This window comes from Ochotona curzoniae, unplaced genomic scaffold, assembly GCF_017591425.1.
Source record: "Ochotona curzoniae isolate NIBS_2020 unplaced genomic scaffold, NIBS_Ocur_1.0 scaffold_3835, whole genome shotgun sequence".
Taxonomy (NCBI): domain Eukaryota; kingdom Metazoa; phylum Chordata; class Mammalia; order Lagomorpha; family Ochotonidae; genus Ochotona; species Ochotona curzoniae.
In genome coordinates this window covers 20,951,266-20,968,484 of record NW_024467114.1, presented here as the reverse complement: position 1 = coordinate 20,968,484, position 17,219 = coordinate 20,951,266, and the positions used below count along the sequence as shown (strand labels likewise).

The 17,219-nt window shown below is 39.1% G+C and overlaps 1 protein-coding gene across 1 annotated transcript in view; it reads right to left on the bottom strand.

The window, feature by feature from the left end:
• The window catches only part of DPY19L1 (dpy-19 like C-mannosyltransferase 1), an 83,663-nt gene that overhangs the window by 20,878 nt on the left and 45,566 nt on the right, over positions 1-17,219 (bottom strand). The window contains exons 9-13 of the mRNA XM_040964979.1: positions 9,597-9,696; positions 7,572-7,649; positions 2,280-2,366; positions 1,042-1,101; positions 483-563 (exon numbers count right to left, since the gene is read on the bottom strand). Coding sequence (XP_040820913.1) covers positions 483-563; positions 1,042-1,101; positions 2,280-2,366; positions 7,572-7,649; positions 9,597-9,696 — 406 coding nt within the window. The remainder of the gene's footprint in view (positions 1-482; positions 564-1,041; positions 1,102-2,279; positions 2,367-7,571; positions 7,650-9,596; positions 9,697-17,219) is intronic.

The following is a 17,219-nucleotide window of genomic DNA, read 5'->3' as shown; positions in this document are numbered from 1 at the left end:
TGTGGCCTGGCCCAGCGCACATTATTGTGATCACTTGAGGAAAAAGTCAGCAGATGGAGGATCTCTCACTCTCTAACTCTGGCTTTCAAATCAACAAAAAAATCAATAAAAGAAAGAAAGAAAGGAAGGAAGGAAGGAAGGAAGGAAGGAAGGAAGGAAGGCAGGCAGGAAAGAAGGAAGGCAGGAAAAAAGAAAAATGGATTCACAGACCTTAGATCGCTCCAATTTTCTAGTATTACATTTTTTAAAACTTCATGATTAGAAGGGGTCAATAAGAGAATTTGTCAAGAAGTTAATTCTGGATAATAGAAACTATGCATAAAATCACATTTATTGACAATTATATTAAGTAGGTAAAATAGCAAGTGAATAGACTTCATCCTAGAATCTAGTTAAGTAGTGATAATTTTACAATACAAATCATACATTCTTGGCCTATTAATTATTTTAAGTCTTCCAAGAATAAGTAAAAATACACTTACATCATCTGCAATACCAAAGATTTTGGAAGTCAAAAACTTCAGAATTACAGTTCCAAATAACCAAAAAGAGCCTTGGATAACCTACAAAACAGAAACAAAATTTAACTAAGTATGATGACTGAAATTCCATAGCCAAGGAAGAAAAAAGTAAGTGCTCTAATTATATAAATATGAAATGGAAAATAAATAAATGTAAAAAATCTCTCTAAGAGAAAACACATTTCATTTAGTTTCTCCAAAATCAAGACTAAAACTAAAAATTTATTATCAAATTTAAGATATTTTAAGAGCTAAATTCCCCTTGTACAAGTGCTTCCTAGAAGAACTGCAATTCAGGAAAAACCACAGATAATAAACAAAACTGAAATTCTTTATCACAGATTAATTTTAACAGGCTCCATGAAAAGGGCGATTCGGCATATCAAGACTAAGCCCTAATATGTTTTAAAACTGTCAGATGCCCTGCATTATATAGATCATTTCATTAAAACTAGAACATAAAGCCAATAATAAATTTTAGATAAGGAAAATACATGCATTAAAATAGATTGATTTTTACCCATAAACTAAGTTCGGATACATTTATTTTCAGAAAATGTGGCTTCATTGCTAGCAAGCCCTGAAAAGAGGAAATAACAGTTAATATTTATAAATTCAAGTACCAAAAATTTATGTTATTACACTAAAGAATCTAAAATTCAGCACACAGGTTGATTCTGCACACAGCACCTCCATAAACTCACTTCTGTAATACATAACTTAAAAACAGCTTTATTTGATACAAAGTAGGTCAGGTCAGTTAGTAAATTCATATGACTGAACATGGTGAGCAAATGTGAATTCCTATGATTGGTTTTACCATAGCTTATTAGCTAAGAACCAAGAGATAAATAACAATTTTAGAATTTAGAAAGCAGTTACACAGGTATAATACTTTCCTTAATTTAAAAACTGCAACTTCAGATAAATTACAAACAAAATTTTACTGATTTAAATATTTCTCTATAAAATTTTATATCTTTCTAGGTAGATAAACTCCCATGTACTTTAGAGTTTATTCCAAGTCAGTACTGATTTCAACAGGTCCCCTGTACATAAGCAGCAAGTCTTGTACTTCTCTGCAGGCAATAATACTACTAGCCAATGCACCATGTAAATTATAGGAGGAGTATATTGCTAATTTGGGAAATGGGCTCTTAAACAGTAATTGCAGGAGAGTCCAAATTTGTTAATGGTTCTAGAAACCAAAATAGCCAAAAAGATCTAAATAGCTTGAATGACTATGCAAGAAGCAGACATTTCAACTCATTCAGGGCAACAAATGCATTTGTCTTTAGAATACTACCTACAGCAAAGCGCACGCACTTTGAATATGAGAAAGAACTTGGGTTTGCAAAACACTGAAAAAAAGGCATAGCCATTCCTAGAAGCTTAAATTTTAAAAGAATTCTGCATTTAGAATGATGCTGAAAATAAGGAAGGAAAAATTCAGCACACAAACTTGTTGAAATGAAGCCTGTGATTAAAACTTAGGTGATACAAAAACTGAGGAAAGAGAAGCAAAGGACAGACTGGAATCTGAAGTGAGGTGCTGTGCTAATAGTATCATTTCTGGAGGGATATTTCCCCATCTTGGAAGTTCTGAAAGTGAGAAACTGAACATTCTGTCACACGTAGATACATTCAGTAAGACGCAGGAAACAGTTCTTCCAGAAACTCCTCACACAGCCCAAGACAGTGATCAAGAAACGGATAGCATTAGCTTGAACATCAGTCCCATGCTTAAACAACACTTACCCAAATGACTATCAAAGAGGAAGCATAGTAAGATGTTAATAACATCGAGTTCCCAAACATCAAAACAAAACAAAGTGCGAGAGAAATCTAGAAAGGTACAAGAAAAATACAATTAATGCACATAAAGTGTTTGTTCTTATCGTATAAATTGCACATGCCCACAACCAACACAATATAAGCTGTTCAATGGGGAATACACCCTCAAGATGGAATGCTTCACCCTTCTGGAAATGATCACTGCCAACCATCACCCTTGTGCTTCCAACTAGGCGTCAACGTGTATGAACCCTTGTTTTCACGCTTTACATACACACACGCACAAATGCAGTCTCCTATGATCTACACTAACTCCTGACTTTACTCTGAGGATGTTTCGAGAGTTTTCCGTATCACCCTAAAACAGTCGATTCATTGTGGAAAGCACTGAAGAAAGCATCCGACTCCACGCAGGCACCATAATCTATGTAACTGATCCTCTGAATCTGTTCAACACTGACGCACTCACCAGTTGGGTGTTTCTTTTTTTTGAAGATCATGTTTTTTTTTTAAGATTTATTTATATTTTTATTGGAAAGGCAGATAGATATAAAGAGAGGAGGAGAGACAGAGAGGAAGTTCTTCCATCCAATGGTTCACTCCCAAAGCAGCCGCAATGGCTGGAGCTGAGACAATCCGAAGCCAGGAGGTCTTCCACGTCTCCCACATGGGTGCAGGGTCCCAATGCTTTAGCTGTCCTCGACTGCTTTCCCAGGAAGCTGGATGTGAAGCAGGGCTGCTGGGATTAGAACCAGTGACCATATGGGATCCCAGTGTGTGCAAGGCGAGGACCTTAACCACTATGCTATCGCGCCAGGCCCAGTTGTGTTGTTTTTTTTATACTAATACTGGCATAACAAATATTCTTATCTGTACATCATAATTCTATGTCAATACATTTGGATAAATTACCAGAAGTGGAATTGATGAGTCAAAGATACAGACACTGTTAAACTTGTACGAAAACCAAAGACTGATGATGATCTCTCTCACCTGTAAGGTAGGAGAGCTTCGGTCAGGCTCCCTACAGCTCATGCTGTCACTACTACTGAGAAGGTCCATGGCCGACAGGACAAAATGTGCCATCTCGCTGTCTGCCTTGTCCATTCACTCAATACTGGAAGACACACAGCATTGTCTCTCCCATTGGCTATTTGTGTGAACTGCTTATCCAGACTATTATTTTGCTGGGGTTTATTTTCCATAAGAACTCTTATAAATATTTCAGAACACAAGTTCCTTATAAGTTAATATTTTATAAGTGATTTTCACAGTTCATTTTTATCTTTGTGATATTTTATTATGATAATTTGCTAAAATTTAATGTCAAATTTATCATTCATTTCCCATAAGTCTCTAGGATTTGTTCCCTTACTTACAAAGTTTTTAAAAACAATTTGTATTCCTTTCAAGTAGTTTTATGTTTAATCCACACATACATTTTTATGTAAATTTTATAAGCTTAAGTTTCAAAAAGAATTTTTAAAATTATTCAAAAACGCACAGTGCACTTATATCTAACATTCCAGCGATATTATATTAAAAAGAATGTTTATTTATTCTTCAATTTATTTTACATATTTTAGTGAGTACGTTTCCCTCATTTAAACCTACATATTTCTCTATTCTAAAGTATATTGTTTCTGCTGGCATTATATCAACAATCTTTTTCCATATTTTGAGATCATTGTTTATATATAGAAAAATACATTAAATCAAAGTACACAATGAATATAACTTTTCCTGTTTCCAATGTTTACTAATTTGAATTTCTCAAGTATTCAAATCATATCACCTGCTATCAATGATGCCTTACAACTACCTTTCCTATTTTTAAACTCTTTCTTTTCCAGCCAATTGTATTGGGTAATATTTCTGCAACAATGTTAAGTAATAAGAATGGCAATAGACATATTTGTCATGCTTCTGGCATGAATGGGACTAATTCCCATTCATTGGGTGATTCATTATACTATGTGATGCTGGCTTTGGAATGAGGTATGTGTGTAGACACACACATATAGAAATATATACACAAATATCTATATATACACATATAGATATAACTTTCAGTAAGATTTATTTTTACTTCTAAGATGTCAGAATTCAGAAATAAATGTGGACTTATTAGCTATCACATCAAGGGAAACAACCATGCTATTAATCTTTCTCAAAACTTTTTAAACTGATAAATTATATTATCAGAATCCCCAATGCATTCCTGTAACGATCTTTATTTGTCATATTTTATTCTCACAAACTTGCTACATGGGTAAATAACCAAATTCTAAAAAATTAATGACAATACTTCCAGTCCATAAATGCTAAGATTTAAGAATAACTAAAAATTTCCTAATACGTTATTAGTTAAAATGAATACAAAAAATTATCTTTCATGGGGTCCAGCGTGATTGCCTAGTGACTAAATCTTTGCCTTGAAACCACTAAGATCCCATATGCATGCTGGTTTGTGCCCAGTTGTTAAACTTCCCATCAGCTCCCTGCTTGTGGCCTGGGAAAGCAGTCAGAGACGGTCCAAAGCCTTGGGACCCTGCACCTGCATGGGAGACCTAGAAGTGGCTTCTGGCTCTTGGTTTCAGATGGGCACAGCTCTGGAGTTGAAGCCACTTGTAGAGTGAGCCAGAAGACATAAGATTATTCTCTCTGTCTCTCCTTTCCTCTGTAAATCTGCCTTTCCAATAAAAAAAAATTTTTTTTTAACTATCTTCTGTGATCACAACAGTAGCAGATTAGGAAGGTATAAAAATAGAGTAACTTGAAAATTTAAAAATTTGTGAAAATGAAACAACCAACAGCCCGAAGAAGGAATCACAAAAGTAAATTAGAAAATAGAGGGAAATGGAAATGAAAACTCAATATATCAAAAACTTTACATGAAAGAAAAGCAATGCTAAGAAAGAAACTTATAGTCCTATAAGTGGTAGATTACAAAACAAAACTTCTCATCAACAACAACATAACTTTACATCTCAAAGAACTAACCAAAATAAGGTAGGAATCAAGGGGCAGGGAAGAAACCGGATGGGAGTAGACACTTAAAAATGGCTCAGATGGAAAAGTCTGCTATGTGTATTTTACTACAACAAGAAAATTATTTAAAAAGAATAAAAACCCTTCCTAGGGACAATTCTATATATATATTTTTATGTAAACCCTAAGAATTTGGGAATCCAGAAAAGTGATAAGAGGACACAGAATAGTAAATCCTATTATGAAACACAGTATTTTCCCAAGATAGCTTCCACTGTTTGAACCTATATAACTTCAGTTCTTTAAGAAGTAGATCTGAGTTGAAGCCCTCAGCTATAGCTGCCTATCTGACAATGTGACTGGCCAACTCTGAATGATTACCACATAATCTGATTTATATTGCAAATTTAAAAACTGTACTAAGCAATTTCAGAAAAAAGCCAAATATTAAAAATATATACTTATTGTATAACTCACATATGAATGCAGGCATGAAAATTATAGCAAAATGATAAAAACTGAATCCAGCAATATAAAAAGAATTTGAGCTTAGCCAAGAAAAGCAATTTTAACATTAACAAGTCAACTAATAGTAATTTGCCATGGTAACAGTTTAAACAGTACAAAACAGATAGGGACATCTAAATAAAAGAAAAGCATTTCATAAAGCTTAATATTTATTAACTTGTTTTTAAAAGTACTCAACACAGTGAAGAGACTCTTTTTAAAAGAACAGAAGAGATTATTTGGATGGTAGGACAAATCTGGAATAATGCAAGCATCAATGCAAATAAAAATAACAGAATACACTGCACTGAATTCAATAGATGCTATTTTCGCTTGAGCCTGAGAAAAAATGGTGAAAGATACAAACAGAATTATCACAAAAGCAGAAGCACAGAATAGCCCATAAACATAAAGAAAGACACTCAGTTTTGTCAACAGTAAGAGAAGATGCAAATTAAGGTCACAAAACACCACTCTGTAACCTCCAGATTGAAAAATAAAAATGGATGTAGAACAACACTGGGTCTTATGACGTTTAAAAGATGCGTCATTCATCACACAGCAAGCCTACTACTGAGTAAATGTGGAAAAATTCTTAATCTCTAAGCCTCAGGAGATGTGAACAGAATTATTCATGAGGAATAGCAGAGCTTAGCATAGGTGAAGAGCCTAAATGCCCTTCACCAAGGAAGCAGATAAACAGTACAACAGAAAACCTAAAGCAGTGGAAATATCTGAACTCCAGGAACACACAAAACCCAGATCAATGGGCAAAGAGGTTTCACAAAAGAACATCATTTGTATAAACTTTAAAAACAAGGCTTTGTTTTTGTTACTAAGCAAAAACAAACGCAAATATGGCAAACTTACACAGAGAAGCAAGGGAATGACAAAGTCCATGTCAGATAAGGGGATACGTTGGGGGCTTGCAGACTTCAGGGAATACTAAGGCTCTTTTTTTCATTTTAAGGTTGCTCACCTGATTGTTTTATAACTGCATTCCTACCTGCTCTGGACACTAAAAATGTCAATTATCAGGAAATAAAAAATAACAATAGTCTATTATAATAATATTAAAATCATTAGAAAAGGAAAATACCAACGTTATAACACTAATGACAGGAGACAAATTGTTTCTAAAAATGCTGACCTTTGTACTAGCTATTTCCACAAACTAGAATGTTCCCCTCTTAGCACCATCTACTGAGTTCATTCCCTCTCCTTCCAATCTTTGTTCCACAATCCTTCATGCTGACATGCCTATCTAAAGTCGCCCTGATTTATTTTTTGTCCTATAATCTCTTTCACCTTTCACCATTTATTTACTGAACTCACTACTTCTCTTCTGTCTTTCTCCTTTCCCCACTGCGCTAAATGTCAGCAACACAAGTGCCAGACCTCTGTAGTTCAGTCACTGATGTGTTGCCGAGCCTGAAGTACGTGCTCAATGAATGAACATTCCACTTCCTTTTAACAGGCAGCTCCTGGATTATATCTCATTCTAAGTTTGCTCTTTCATGAATTATTTATTTTACCAATAATGTATAATTTAGGAACAACTCTAATCAGATATGACCTAAATTAAAATTTTGCGGGCAACCTATTTAAAACCAGATTTGTTGATTTACTATAATGTTTAAATGATATTTGCTTTAGTTATGGAATCATTTTACAACTAGTTTCAATAATAAATAAGTCAAATATTAGCCAATTTACTTAGAGGTTAAACTAAAAGAAAAGCAGTAAAAAAAAACTTACCATGTGTATATAAATGATCTTCTGCAGTTTACATATATCAATGTACCCCACAACATATACTGCAAATAATGATGCAATCTGAAATGTAAAGAAAATGTAAGTTAAAAATAAAAGTATACCTAAAATGAATAACTGTAAGAATGAAAAAAGATTACTGCTGTTTCAAATGGATTCATGTTGTTACAAAAGTTGATTTAAAATTTTTCCTTTCATTGAATATGACCGATACATTGATACAGCAACTCTCTGTTAATGAAAAACCCCATACACAGATCTGTAAATAAACAGCATGATTTCCTACTTGGCTGGGCTATTCGTTAAACACCACTCATTCTAACATAAGGTTGACTCAAAGGCCTACATACACAATTACAAACGCATAACTAAAACGCATACATAAAACCCAAAAATAATTACATAATACACACATGTATAAAATATATTCAGTTCTGATTGCCAGTCACTTTGCAAACATATCCATTAGTGTTCTCTTTCATTAGCACAAATATTCAACTGCTAGCTACAAACTTCATATTAGAATAAGCACTTTCACCACAAAGGGAGGTTTTTTCCCCCATTCTGAAGAAAACTGCACCATATTACTCAGGAAAGCTAAGAATTCTAGAACTCCTTAGAACCACCAATTGAGTAAATGAAGATAGCGCTCTTCTTGCTTGAAGATATTATCTCAGACTATGCATTTCTTGCCTCCTTCATGAAGAATTCAAATTTATCCTATGCCTCTTCTACTACACACAGTATAAACAAATGCAAAACAGCCAAATTCTTAAACACACTGAGCTTTATTCATCAACTCTTTATCTTCAAGAAATCGACAGCAAATTCCCCCCTATGCAGCAAGAACAACAAGGTTTCTTCATACTCCAAAGGACCCACGGGCGACACTGCACTGATGCAGGGTGACACGGGATGTACTGTGTGCAAGAGTGTACTATTACTCAACAGAAGCCTCAAAGCCAAAAACAAGCAGGCCAGCTCCACTAACAAAGTAATGAGGAAGTTCCTTTTACATTGTAGAGGCTGAGCCAGCAACCATCCAAAGGTAGAATCTTAAGGGGAGAACACAGAAATAATTTAAACCAGAAACTGATTAAAAATGGGGTAAAACTTAACACAAGAGTCTAAAAGGTCAAAGTAACAAGTAAATACAAATAAAGCCATTTTTAAAATAATAATGACAAAAGCATTCAATATTACTAACACTTGGCTATCAAGCACTATGCCAGCGTCTTCTATACATTAACTCATTTGAGAAACAACCCAATAAAGTAGGGTTCTCTTAATTATTTTCCCATATCAAAAATGAGAAAAACTTCAACTGAAGATTTCTGTCCATCTCAATAAGCCATTACACATTACACAGAATCAGGATTCAAATAGAGCTATAACTTCATTTCCCAACAAGATATTTCAAAAAATGTTAAAATGCAATGTTTCAACTGCTTTATAACAACACTACTGCCATTATAAAAAAAAAAAAAAAAACCAGAAAGCGGGGCAAAAACAACACACCATTTACTCCCTCTCTCCGCAAACTCTGCCTTTGTATACCTTTATCTGAAGGCACGCTACAACACATGAAAAGCTGATAAATAAACTTCAGATTGGTAAATGGAATAATATAAAACAGGAGCTGGTTTGCTATTTATGCTATTATCCTATGTATATTTAACCAATATGTAAAAACATATGGCACTATTCATAAAAGAAATACCTTTTACTTATGAGAAAGACTATAGTTTTTTGGGAGGAATACTTAAAGTCCTAAACTGGTCTTTTAAGCACACTACCAAATATTTGCATTCGTGAAAATTGTACTTTAATAAATGCATAATCAACATTCATTAACAATATCTTACACATTGTGCTACCCTAAACTTTGTTCAAGAGCATTAAGCAGGAAACATTTTAGGGCTTAAGAATTGTAACATCTCCATTGTAATTTTACACAAATGAGTTGACATAACCAAATGCAGTAATCTTATAAAAACATAATCATCTTACCTGAGTAAGAAGTACAAACTGTGCAAACTGCCATGGAAGCATGAAAAATACATTGGAAATGCAGAGTGCAATCAAGCTTCCTCTGTAAAGTTTCGTAGCCCTAGAAAAGATAAAGATCAGTTAAGTTTAACCACAAATAATCTAGCATGGCTCCAAATTAGAATCTCTAAATACGATATGGATATTGCACAAACTGAACATAAAACAAACAAATGAGTTAGAAATTATACCTCCTGAGACTCAGTTACAATTATGCAAAGCAAATACTGTTAAAAAATACAAAACCTGTTAAAGAAGGGAAGGGTGACCAGGTCAGTACATCTATTGAGGACAGCCTCGCCCCCCATTATATTTCAGTGAATTCATAACCCAACATTTTTTCAAGCTGAGTCAACAGATTCACTGGTTGGAATGAAAAGGTATTTTTGAAATAGTTAACAAGAGGTAGAACTTCCTGCAGCCTGTTGGCTGCTGGAGGTCTCAGGCCAGGTCCGACTCCATGCTCGGAGCCCTAATTCCAGCCACCACGAACACAAAGTGAGCTCTCCCCGGGGCCTGCCCAAGCTCCAGAAGCAAGCACTGGGGTTGTGGGACTATGAACTGCTGCCTACACACCTCCATGTTGAGCCCACTGTGCTTCTGGATTGCGAATCAATCCCGAAGACTCCCAATGACAGAGTAACTTTTCCTTTGAAGGTAAGCGAGGGTACTAAGACCAGGTAGTTTCAAGGAGAGTGACCAGATGATCTTTATGGCTCAGACTAATATACCAGCCTCCTTTGAGTCCTCTGCAGAACTTGTTATCACTGAACAATGCTGACCACCATATACTAATCCATGCAAAAGCTAAGGCTGGGGCTTAGCTGACAGAATGAGGGATCAGGAGACGGATCACATCAGGCAGGGACATGGCATTAACCAGCACACGATAGAACCATTTCCGGGGATAGATTCTATGGGGGATGTTGGGCCAAACCTTATGGAAATACTAGTCGCACTGGTTAGCTCAAGTGTTGGGGTGGTGATGGACTCAGCTAGGTGTGACCAAGGAGCCTGCCATCACTCACGGGTAAAGGAAGTGACAACAATCTGGGCTGGCCAAGGCAGCAGCATCCAAATGTGCATCCTAAATGGGGTGTGGGGTGAACTGGGCTGCAACATTCACCAGCTCATACAGGGCCAAATGGAAGGTCAGACTATGCCGGACACTGGCCTAACACCACTGGCATGTATGAGAACTGGGCCTGGGAGTTGATCGTGTGGAGGAACTTGGGAAATTCCCCTGGCAGGTCATAGCTCCCACTGGTAAACACATAGTTCAGGCTTGGGGGTCAGACAAGCTGGGCAAAGTAGCTCCAATGGCTGGCTAATGTGTGGACTGGTACTGGAACAGGGTGGACTAGGCAGGGCCGAGCAAACCTTAGCTCACAAGCAAAAACAGAAATAAGGGATGGAGCATAGGTCATGCTGAGCTAGGCTCTTGCACCTACTGGAATGCATGAGCCAGGGACACTAGGCCACAGCATCTAGGGCAAATGCAAAGACAGGTGAGGGGCTGTGCCAAGCTGAGTTAGAGCAAGCACTGGCATGCATGTGATCTATGGCTGGGAACAGGCCTGGCTGGGGAGCTAAGAGGACACACTCACTGGGTTGGGATTCCCACCGAGGAGCACGGGGGCTAGAGTGGGAGCTATGTTCTGATCTGGATATGGCTGTAGTCTCCTTTGTGGACTAGGACTGGACACACCAAGCCAGGCTAGACTCCAGCACCATCTAATGCTCTGGAGGACCTGGGAAGATGTAGGATGGAGTAGGCTAGGTCTCTGCCCCTACTGAACCATGTGTGAGCTGTGTTTGGATATGAACGAGTTGTGGCTGGGCTGAAACATCCAACAGTAAGAACCAGAATGGATTGAAGGCCAGTCAGCAAAGGCCACTGTCCTGCTAGAACAGGAAGTGGATTGAGTAGAACTGGCTCAAGGACCCACCAATATGTGCGAAATCTGGCACTGGGGGCCCGGTGTGGTGGCCTAGTGGCTAAAGTTCTCGCTTTGGAAGTGCTAGGATCCCATATGGGTGCCGGTTCTAATCCCAGCAGCTCCACTTCCATCCAGCTTGTGGCCTGGGAAAGCAGTCAAGGAGGGCCCAAAGCCTTGGGACACTGTGTCTGTGTGGGAGATCTGGAGGAAGTTCCTGACTCCTGGCTTTGGATCGGTACATCACTAGCCGTTGCGGTCACCTGAGGAATGAATCATTGGATGGAAGATCTTCCTCTCTGTCTCTCCTCCTCTTTGTATATACGACTTTGCAATAAAAATTAAATTAAATTAAATTTTAAAAGAAAGAAATCTAGCATTGGGAGAGGTTCTGATGGAGGAGCCTGGGCAACTCCTCTGGCAGGACACAATCCCTGCAGGTAAGCACAAGAAGCACGGTAAGGAACAGCCCAGACCAGGCCAGGGAAAGGTATCCACCAGCATACATTTGGCACAGGTCAGGGCAGACCGGGCTAAATCAGTTCACCTCAGCCGCTGACAAATCCGTGTACCAGAACAGGTTGGTTTGGGCCAGGTATGGTTGCAACACATACCAGTACACATTACAGCTTGGATAGGATGTATGCTGGGCTGGGCTAGACTGTAACCCTCACCAGCTGGAATTGGGGGTGGGCCAGGCTGGGCCAGGCTACAGCACCCACTAGCAAATGTCAAAGGGAGGTGGGCCATGCCAGACTGGGCCGCAGCACTAGTAGGAACCAGGGAGGGAGGGGTAAAGCTGGTAGGGGGAGTGTGGAGGGCCCCCTGCTGGAACACCTCACCCACCGGAGAACATGAGTTGGGATGGGGGCACACAAGACTAGACAGGGCTACAATATGTATGGGCCTCATGTGAGCTAGATCAGGGAAAAGCCAGGTTGGGCTGACTGTTCCGACTGATGCAAGCAAAAATTAGAGTGGATGAGGGTTGGTTGGGCTTTGCCACATCAGATAGCAGATGCTGTCACAGGTGGCTAATCTGTCAAGTTAAACTATAGAACCACCAGGAGAATGCATGATCTGGGAGTAAGAGTGGCCTAGGAGGGAATTAATGGGCACTTCCCTCTTGGTTACCACTACTACTGGAGAGCATGAAAACCAGGACTAGGGCAGGGGTGGCTACACAGAAAGGCCTCCGACAGTATGTGTGTGGGCTGGATAGTATGGCTGGTTGGGTTAAGCTAGGGTTCAATGCCCATTGACATGTATGAAAGCTGAATGGGATGTGGGACAGACTGGTCTAGTCTACTGCACATACTCACAAGCATGGGAACCAGCGTAGTGGGCAGGCCAGGTGGGAATTATTGTGGGTCGCTCTGACTAGGCTGCAGCTCCTACTGGTTTATGTGAGGGCCGAGTCTGTGCTGGGCAGAATCAGGCTGGACTGCAACACCCATTGATTCCAGTGGAAGACATGGCTGGAAACAGAATCGACTCAGTAATTGCCACCACCTGCTGATTGGGGCAATGGACTGTGCCAGGCCCTGTACTTGCAAGTACACACAAGAATCTGGTCTGGGATCACCTCAAAGTCTCTTTGGAGATCTCCCCAATCAAACTGCCAGACTCAGAACCCTAACCACGAAGGGAAGTGCAGGTTCCATGGTCTGCCATGGAGTGTAAGTGTCAGAGCCAAGCCTCCTAAGAGGCTCAGACAGAGCAGTGGACAACATAACCAGCTGCACATGGAGGATATGGCAGTCTATCGAAACCTGCAAAGGATTCCTGGCACCACAACAGGACAGAACAAATCAATCAACTACCCCAACCATATGTTGGCAGTGAAAAACTGGGCAAACGGAGACTCTGAGGTGGACTATGTCAATCAGTGGATTCTGTAGTGACTTCATCACGCTTAGAATGGCGAGATTTGCAGCAATTCGTAACTGTTGAACTATCAAAACCACTTGAGTAGGATCCTAGGAGCACGCCCCACATCAGGGACCTGGGATGGGTGGGAGGCTGGGTGGGGCTTCTCCTTTATCTTCCCCTTTACCCAAGATACAGAAAAAAATGTGGAAATAATATTCTTACCCACTTTCCTGTAGCCCTTGAACCTTTGTGCCCTAATTAACTATGTAAAGATTTTCAAAAAATAAAAAAAAATGTGAAAAAAGAAAGAAATAGTAACAGAAATAAGCATATTCTAAGTGCTAAGTACTGTATGGACAAGTACTGCAAGCATTCAGAATAAGGATCAAATAGTTGGGGGAAATTTTTGTGTGGCTGTGGGGGAAAAGTGGGTCTTACTGCAGACAAGATATTAAAAAGGGAAGAGGCAGGGGTAGTGGGTGGAAGATCATTCTGGAGCCACATTTATGGGCTTCTCTATGTATCTAATTGTATGGCAGCAAGTTATTTTAAGAGGTGAAGAGTGATGATTTCTTTTCTCCTAAATCTATGAGTTAGCACACAGCCAATACACATAAGTGGAGTCTGAATGTTAACCAACTGAGCATGCAGCCTGGACAAGGCAGAGATCTTTCTCATAGGATACGCCTACCTAGGCACTGGATACTATAGTGACATGCCTCTCTACTTCAAATATTTGTTCTGCAAGACTCCAAAACTTTCATGAAACTCTTTTTGTAATTGTATACAGACACACACATAGGTGTTTACTGGACCACAGTATAAAATTTATTTCTTAGCTCTTAGACATTACAACCAAAAACATAAAAATCACTGTCTAAAATAAAGCATTTCTCTACAACGTTTGAATACTGAACATCATCTTCATGTTTTAGGTAACAAGAAACATTAAAGATCTGTGAGTAGAATTTAATGCTAATCTGGAGACTGGGTACAGAATGCACTAGGAAGAAACAGAAATGAACAGACAGCAAGGAATTCCAAGTGGTGCTGGTATGATCAACACAGCACCGACTCAGGATAACAGAAGTGGAAATATACACAGCGCCATGAAAATCAAGAAAAGCTAAGACTAAGCTATAAATTACATGATTTATATAAAGGAGCATGCTTAAAAATTCTTAAAATTTCCGAAAAAATTCTTAAACCTCAAAACTAGACAAAACCAACTCATTAAAATAAAATATACTAGTTACCTCACATGATTCATAGTATAAACAGAATAACTCCTTTTCCAGTTTTATAACAGCACCCCTCCACACCGCAGCTGACATCAGCACCATACTGCTTAGCCAGGTCTTTGTTCACTGACTCCAGCCATTCTCAAACCACCTCCCTCGAACACCACAGGGTGGCAAATATAGACGGAAACCAAGAGCTCCACAGCCACATGGCCAAGAAGACTAATGCCAGTAAAAAGGATAATGTACCAGTCGATGTGGATACCCAACAGAGACAAAGTTATCATCCTTCAGAAGAAAAGCAAAAAGTTAGCTATAAGCAAGAATGTGGTCTCCCCAGCAAAAATACTGCAACTGTTGAGAAAGAAGCTGCCACCCCAGGCACAATGAAAGCAGCCACATTTCCAGTCAACCAGCAATAGCCACACCAGGTAGGAAGAATCAAGCCAACCATGGAATGAATCCAGAAAGCCATGGGGATGATGGGGAAGATCAAGATCAACCTGAAAGGGACAGTGCTGTGTGTGTCTGTTAAGCCCTGCCCATGACACCAACATTTCAGAGGGTGCCGTATCTGTTCATGTTCTGGCTGCTTCACTTCTGATTCAGCTCCCTGTTTATAGTCTGGGAAAAGCCAAAAATGGCCAAAGTGTTGGGGCTCCTTCCACCCACATGGGAGATCTAGCTCTTGGCCCCTGTCCTTGGCCTGGCCCATTCTGGCCATTGTGGTCATCTAAGCAGTGAGCCAGCCATCTTTCTCTGTCTCTCCCTTGCTTTATAACCCTGACTTTGAAACACGTAAATAAAAATCCTTAATAGAAAACACTATCTGAAGAAAACAACAGCTATTTTAGCTTCAAGTGCCCAGAAACATGAACAAGAAAGGGTCTACTTCATAAAAGAATAGAGAATGATGGTGATACAGAAGAATGGAATTCTTACATTTCTTTCTAATGAAAAAAGAAAACAAAAATATTTAAAAAAAGAAAGAAAGAAAGAGAATATAAAGGCAGGAATGATGGGAGAAGGTAAATGAGGCTGAAAATGACCATGAGACCAAAGAGAATGTCAAGAAAAGAGTCTGCCACAGAAGCACCTGGGAACAAAGCCTACTGCAGCAGCCCATCCCGGTCAGCAGAATAACAACACGCAAAGATGGTGCTGTTGTGATGCCTGGAACCCACAGATATGTTACACGGCTTGGCAACGGGGATGTAAGGCTGTGAATGCAATTATGATGACTAATCACTTGACTGACCTTAAGAAAGGGAGTCGATCCAGGGGATGCCAGTGCAATCTGAAGGGTTCTTGGTAGAGAGGCAGAGGGGACATCTGACTAGAGCAGGACACAGTCCACTGTTGCTGGCTTCAATTATGAAAAAGGCCACCAGCCAGGAAAATCAGGCAGTTTCCCAAGCTAGAAAAGGCAGGAAAACTGATTCTCCCCACCCGGGTCTCCAGGGGAAGTGCAGCCCTGCCAGCCTTGATGTTACCTACAGTCTAAGATAAAATCTAAGTTTGTAATGATCTGTTATTGCAGCAGTAAGAAGCTTCTAATAGTCTTTGGGTTTCAAACAAAAGCATAGGCAGAAGAGGAGCAGGAATTAAAGAATCACAGACAGTCTACTGCCTGCCATTCATGGGAGAAATGTGGATGGGACATACCAAATAAACACACAAATAAACAGGCATACAAACACTGAAGCGGAGAAGCCAAGACTCTCAAAGAACAACAGTTCTTCCAGAAATGTTTGTCTCATGGCACCCCGAGAATAGTACACCTATTTGAAAGTGCTAAAGAAGTTTTCAATCATATGATAAGAGGAAAATTTAGGGGAGAACAGTAAGGTAGACTCAAGCGTCAAAGACTTCAAGAAGCTACTGCAAAAGCCACCCCCAGGCCATACAGTGTGAAAGTTGTAAGAACACTACCTAGGAGGACTGAAAGTAGTACTGTGGATCACCAAGGAAATGGGTCAAGAGGGCTCACGCTGTGGACTTCAACACCTTTCTTATGAACTCGGCAGATCAATGAATGCAGCTTGTTATTATTTTCCATGATACAGATTTGTAGTTAGAGATTTCCCTTTGCTTCCTCCCTCCCCATTTTCTATCCTACCACTCCCTTCCAAATTCTTACAGTAATATAGTCCCTTACTAATAGTTACAAGTTTAACACACTGCTATTTAGCTATATCATGGCATTGTAGGCACAGGCCAGGGTAGGAAATCTAGTGCCATACTGTCAAGGTTTAGTTAACTGTTTCTTTGGGAGTCCATCTTTTATTAGGGAGTAGAGATGCACACTGCAATGTACCTTCACTTCCCAGTACGATAGTCTCCATTATACAGTCATGAATGCAGTTCTTAATCCACATCTCCTTCAGCCTATTTATCATGATCAAGCTTTGCTCTACATTTTTATGGGCTCCATTTTGTTTTATTTACTACCTTCTGTAATAAGTTTACTTAATATCTGTCAACAAAAAGGGGAGCTAATCATTTTCGGCTCTACTGAGATAAAACAGATGAAC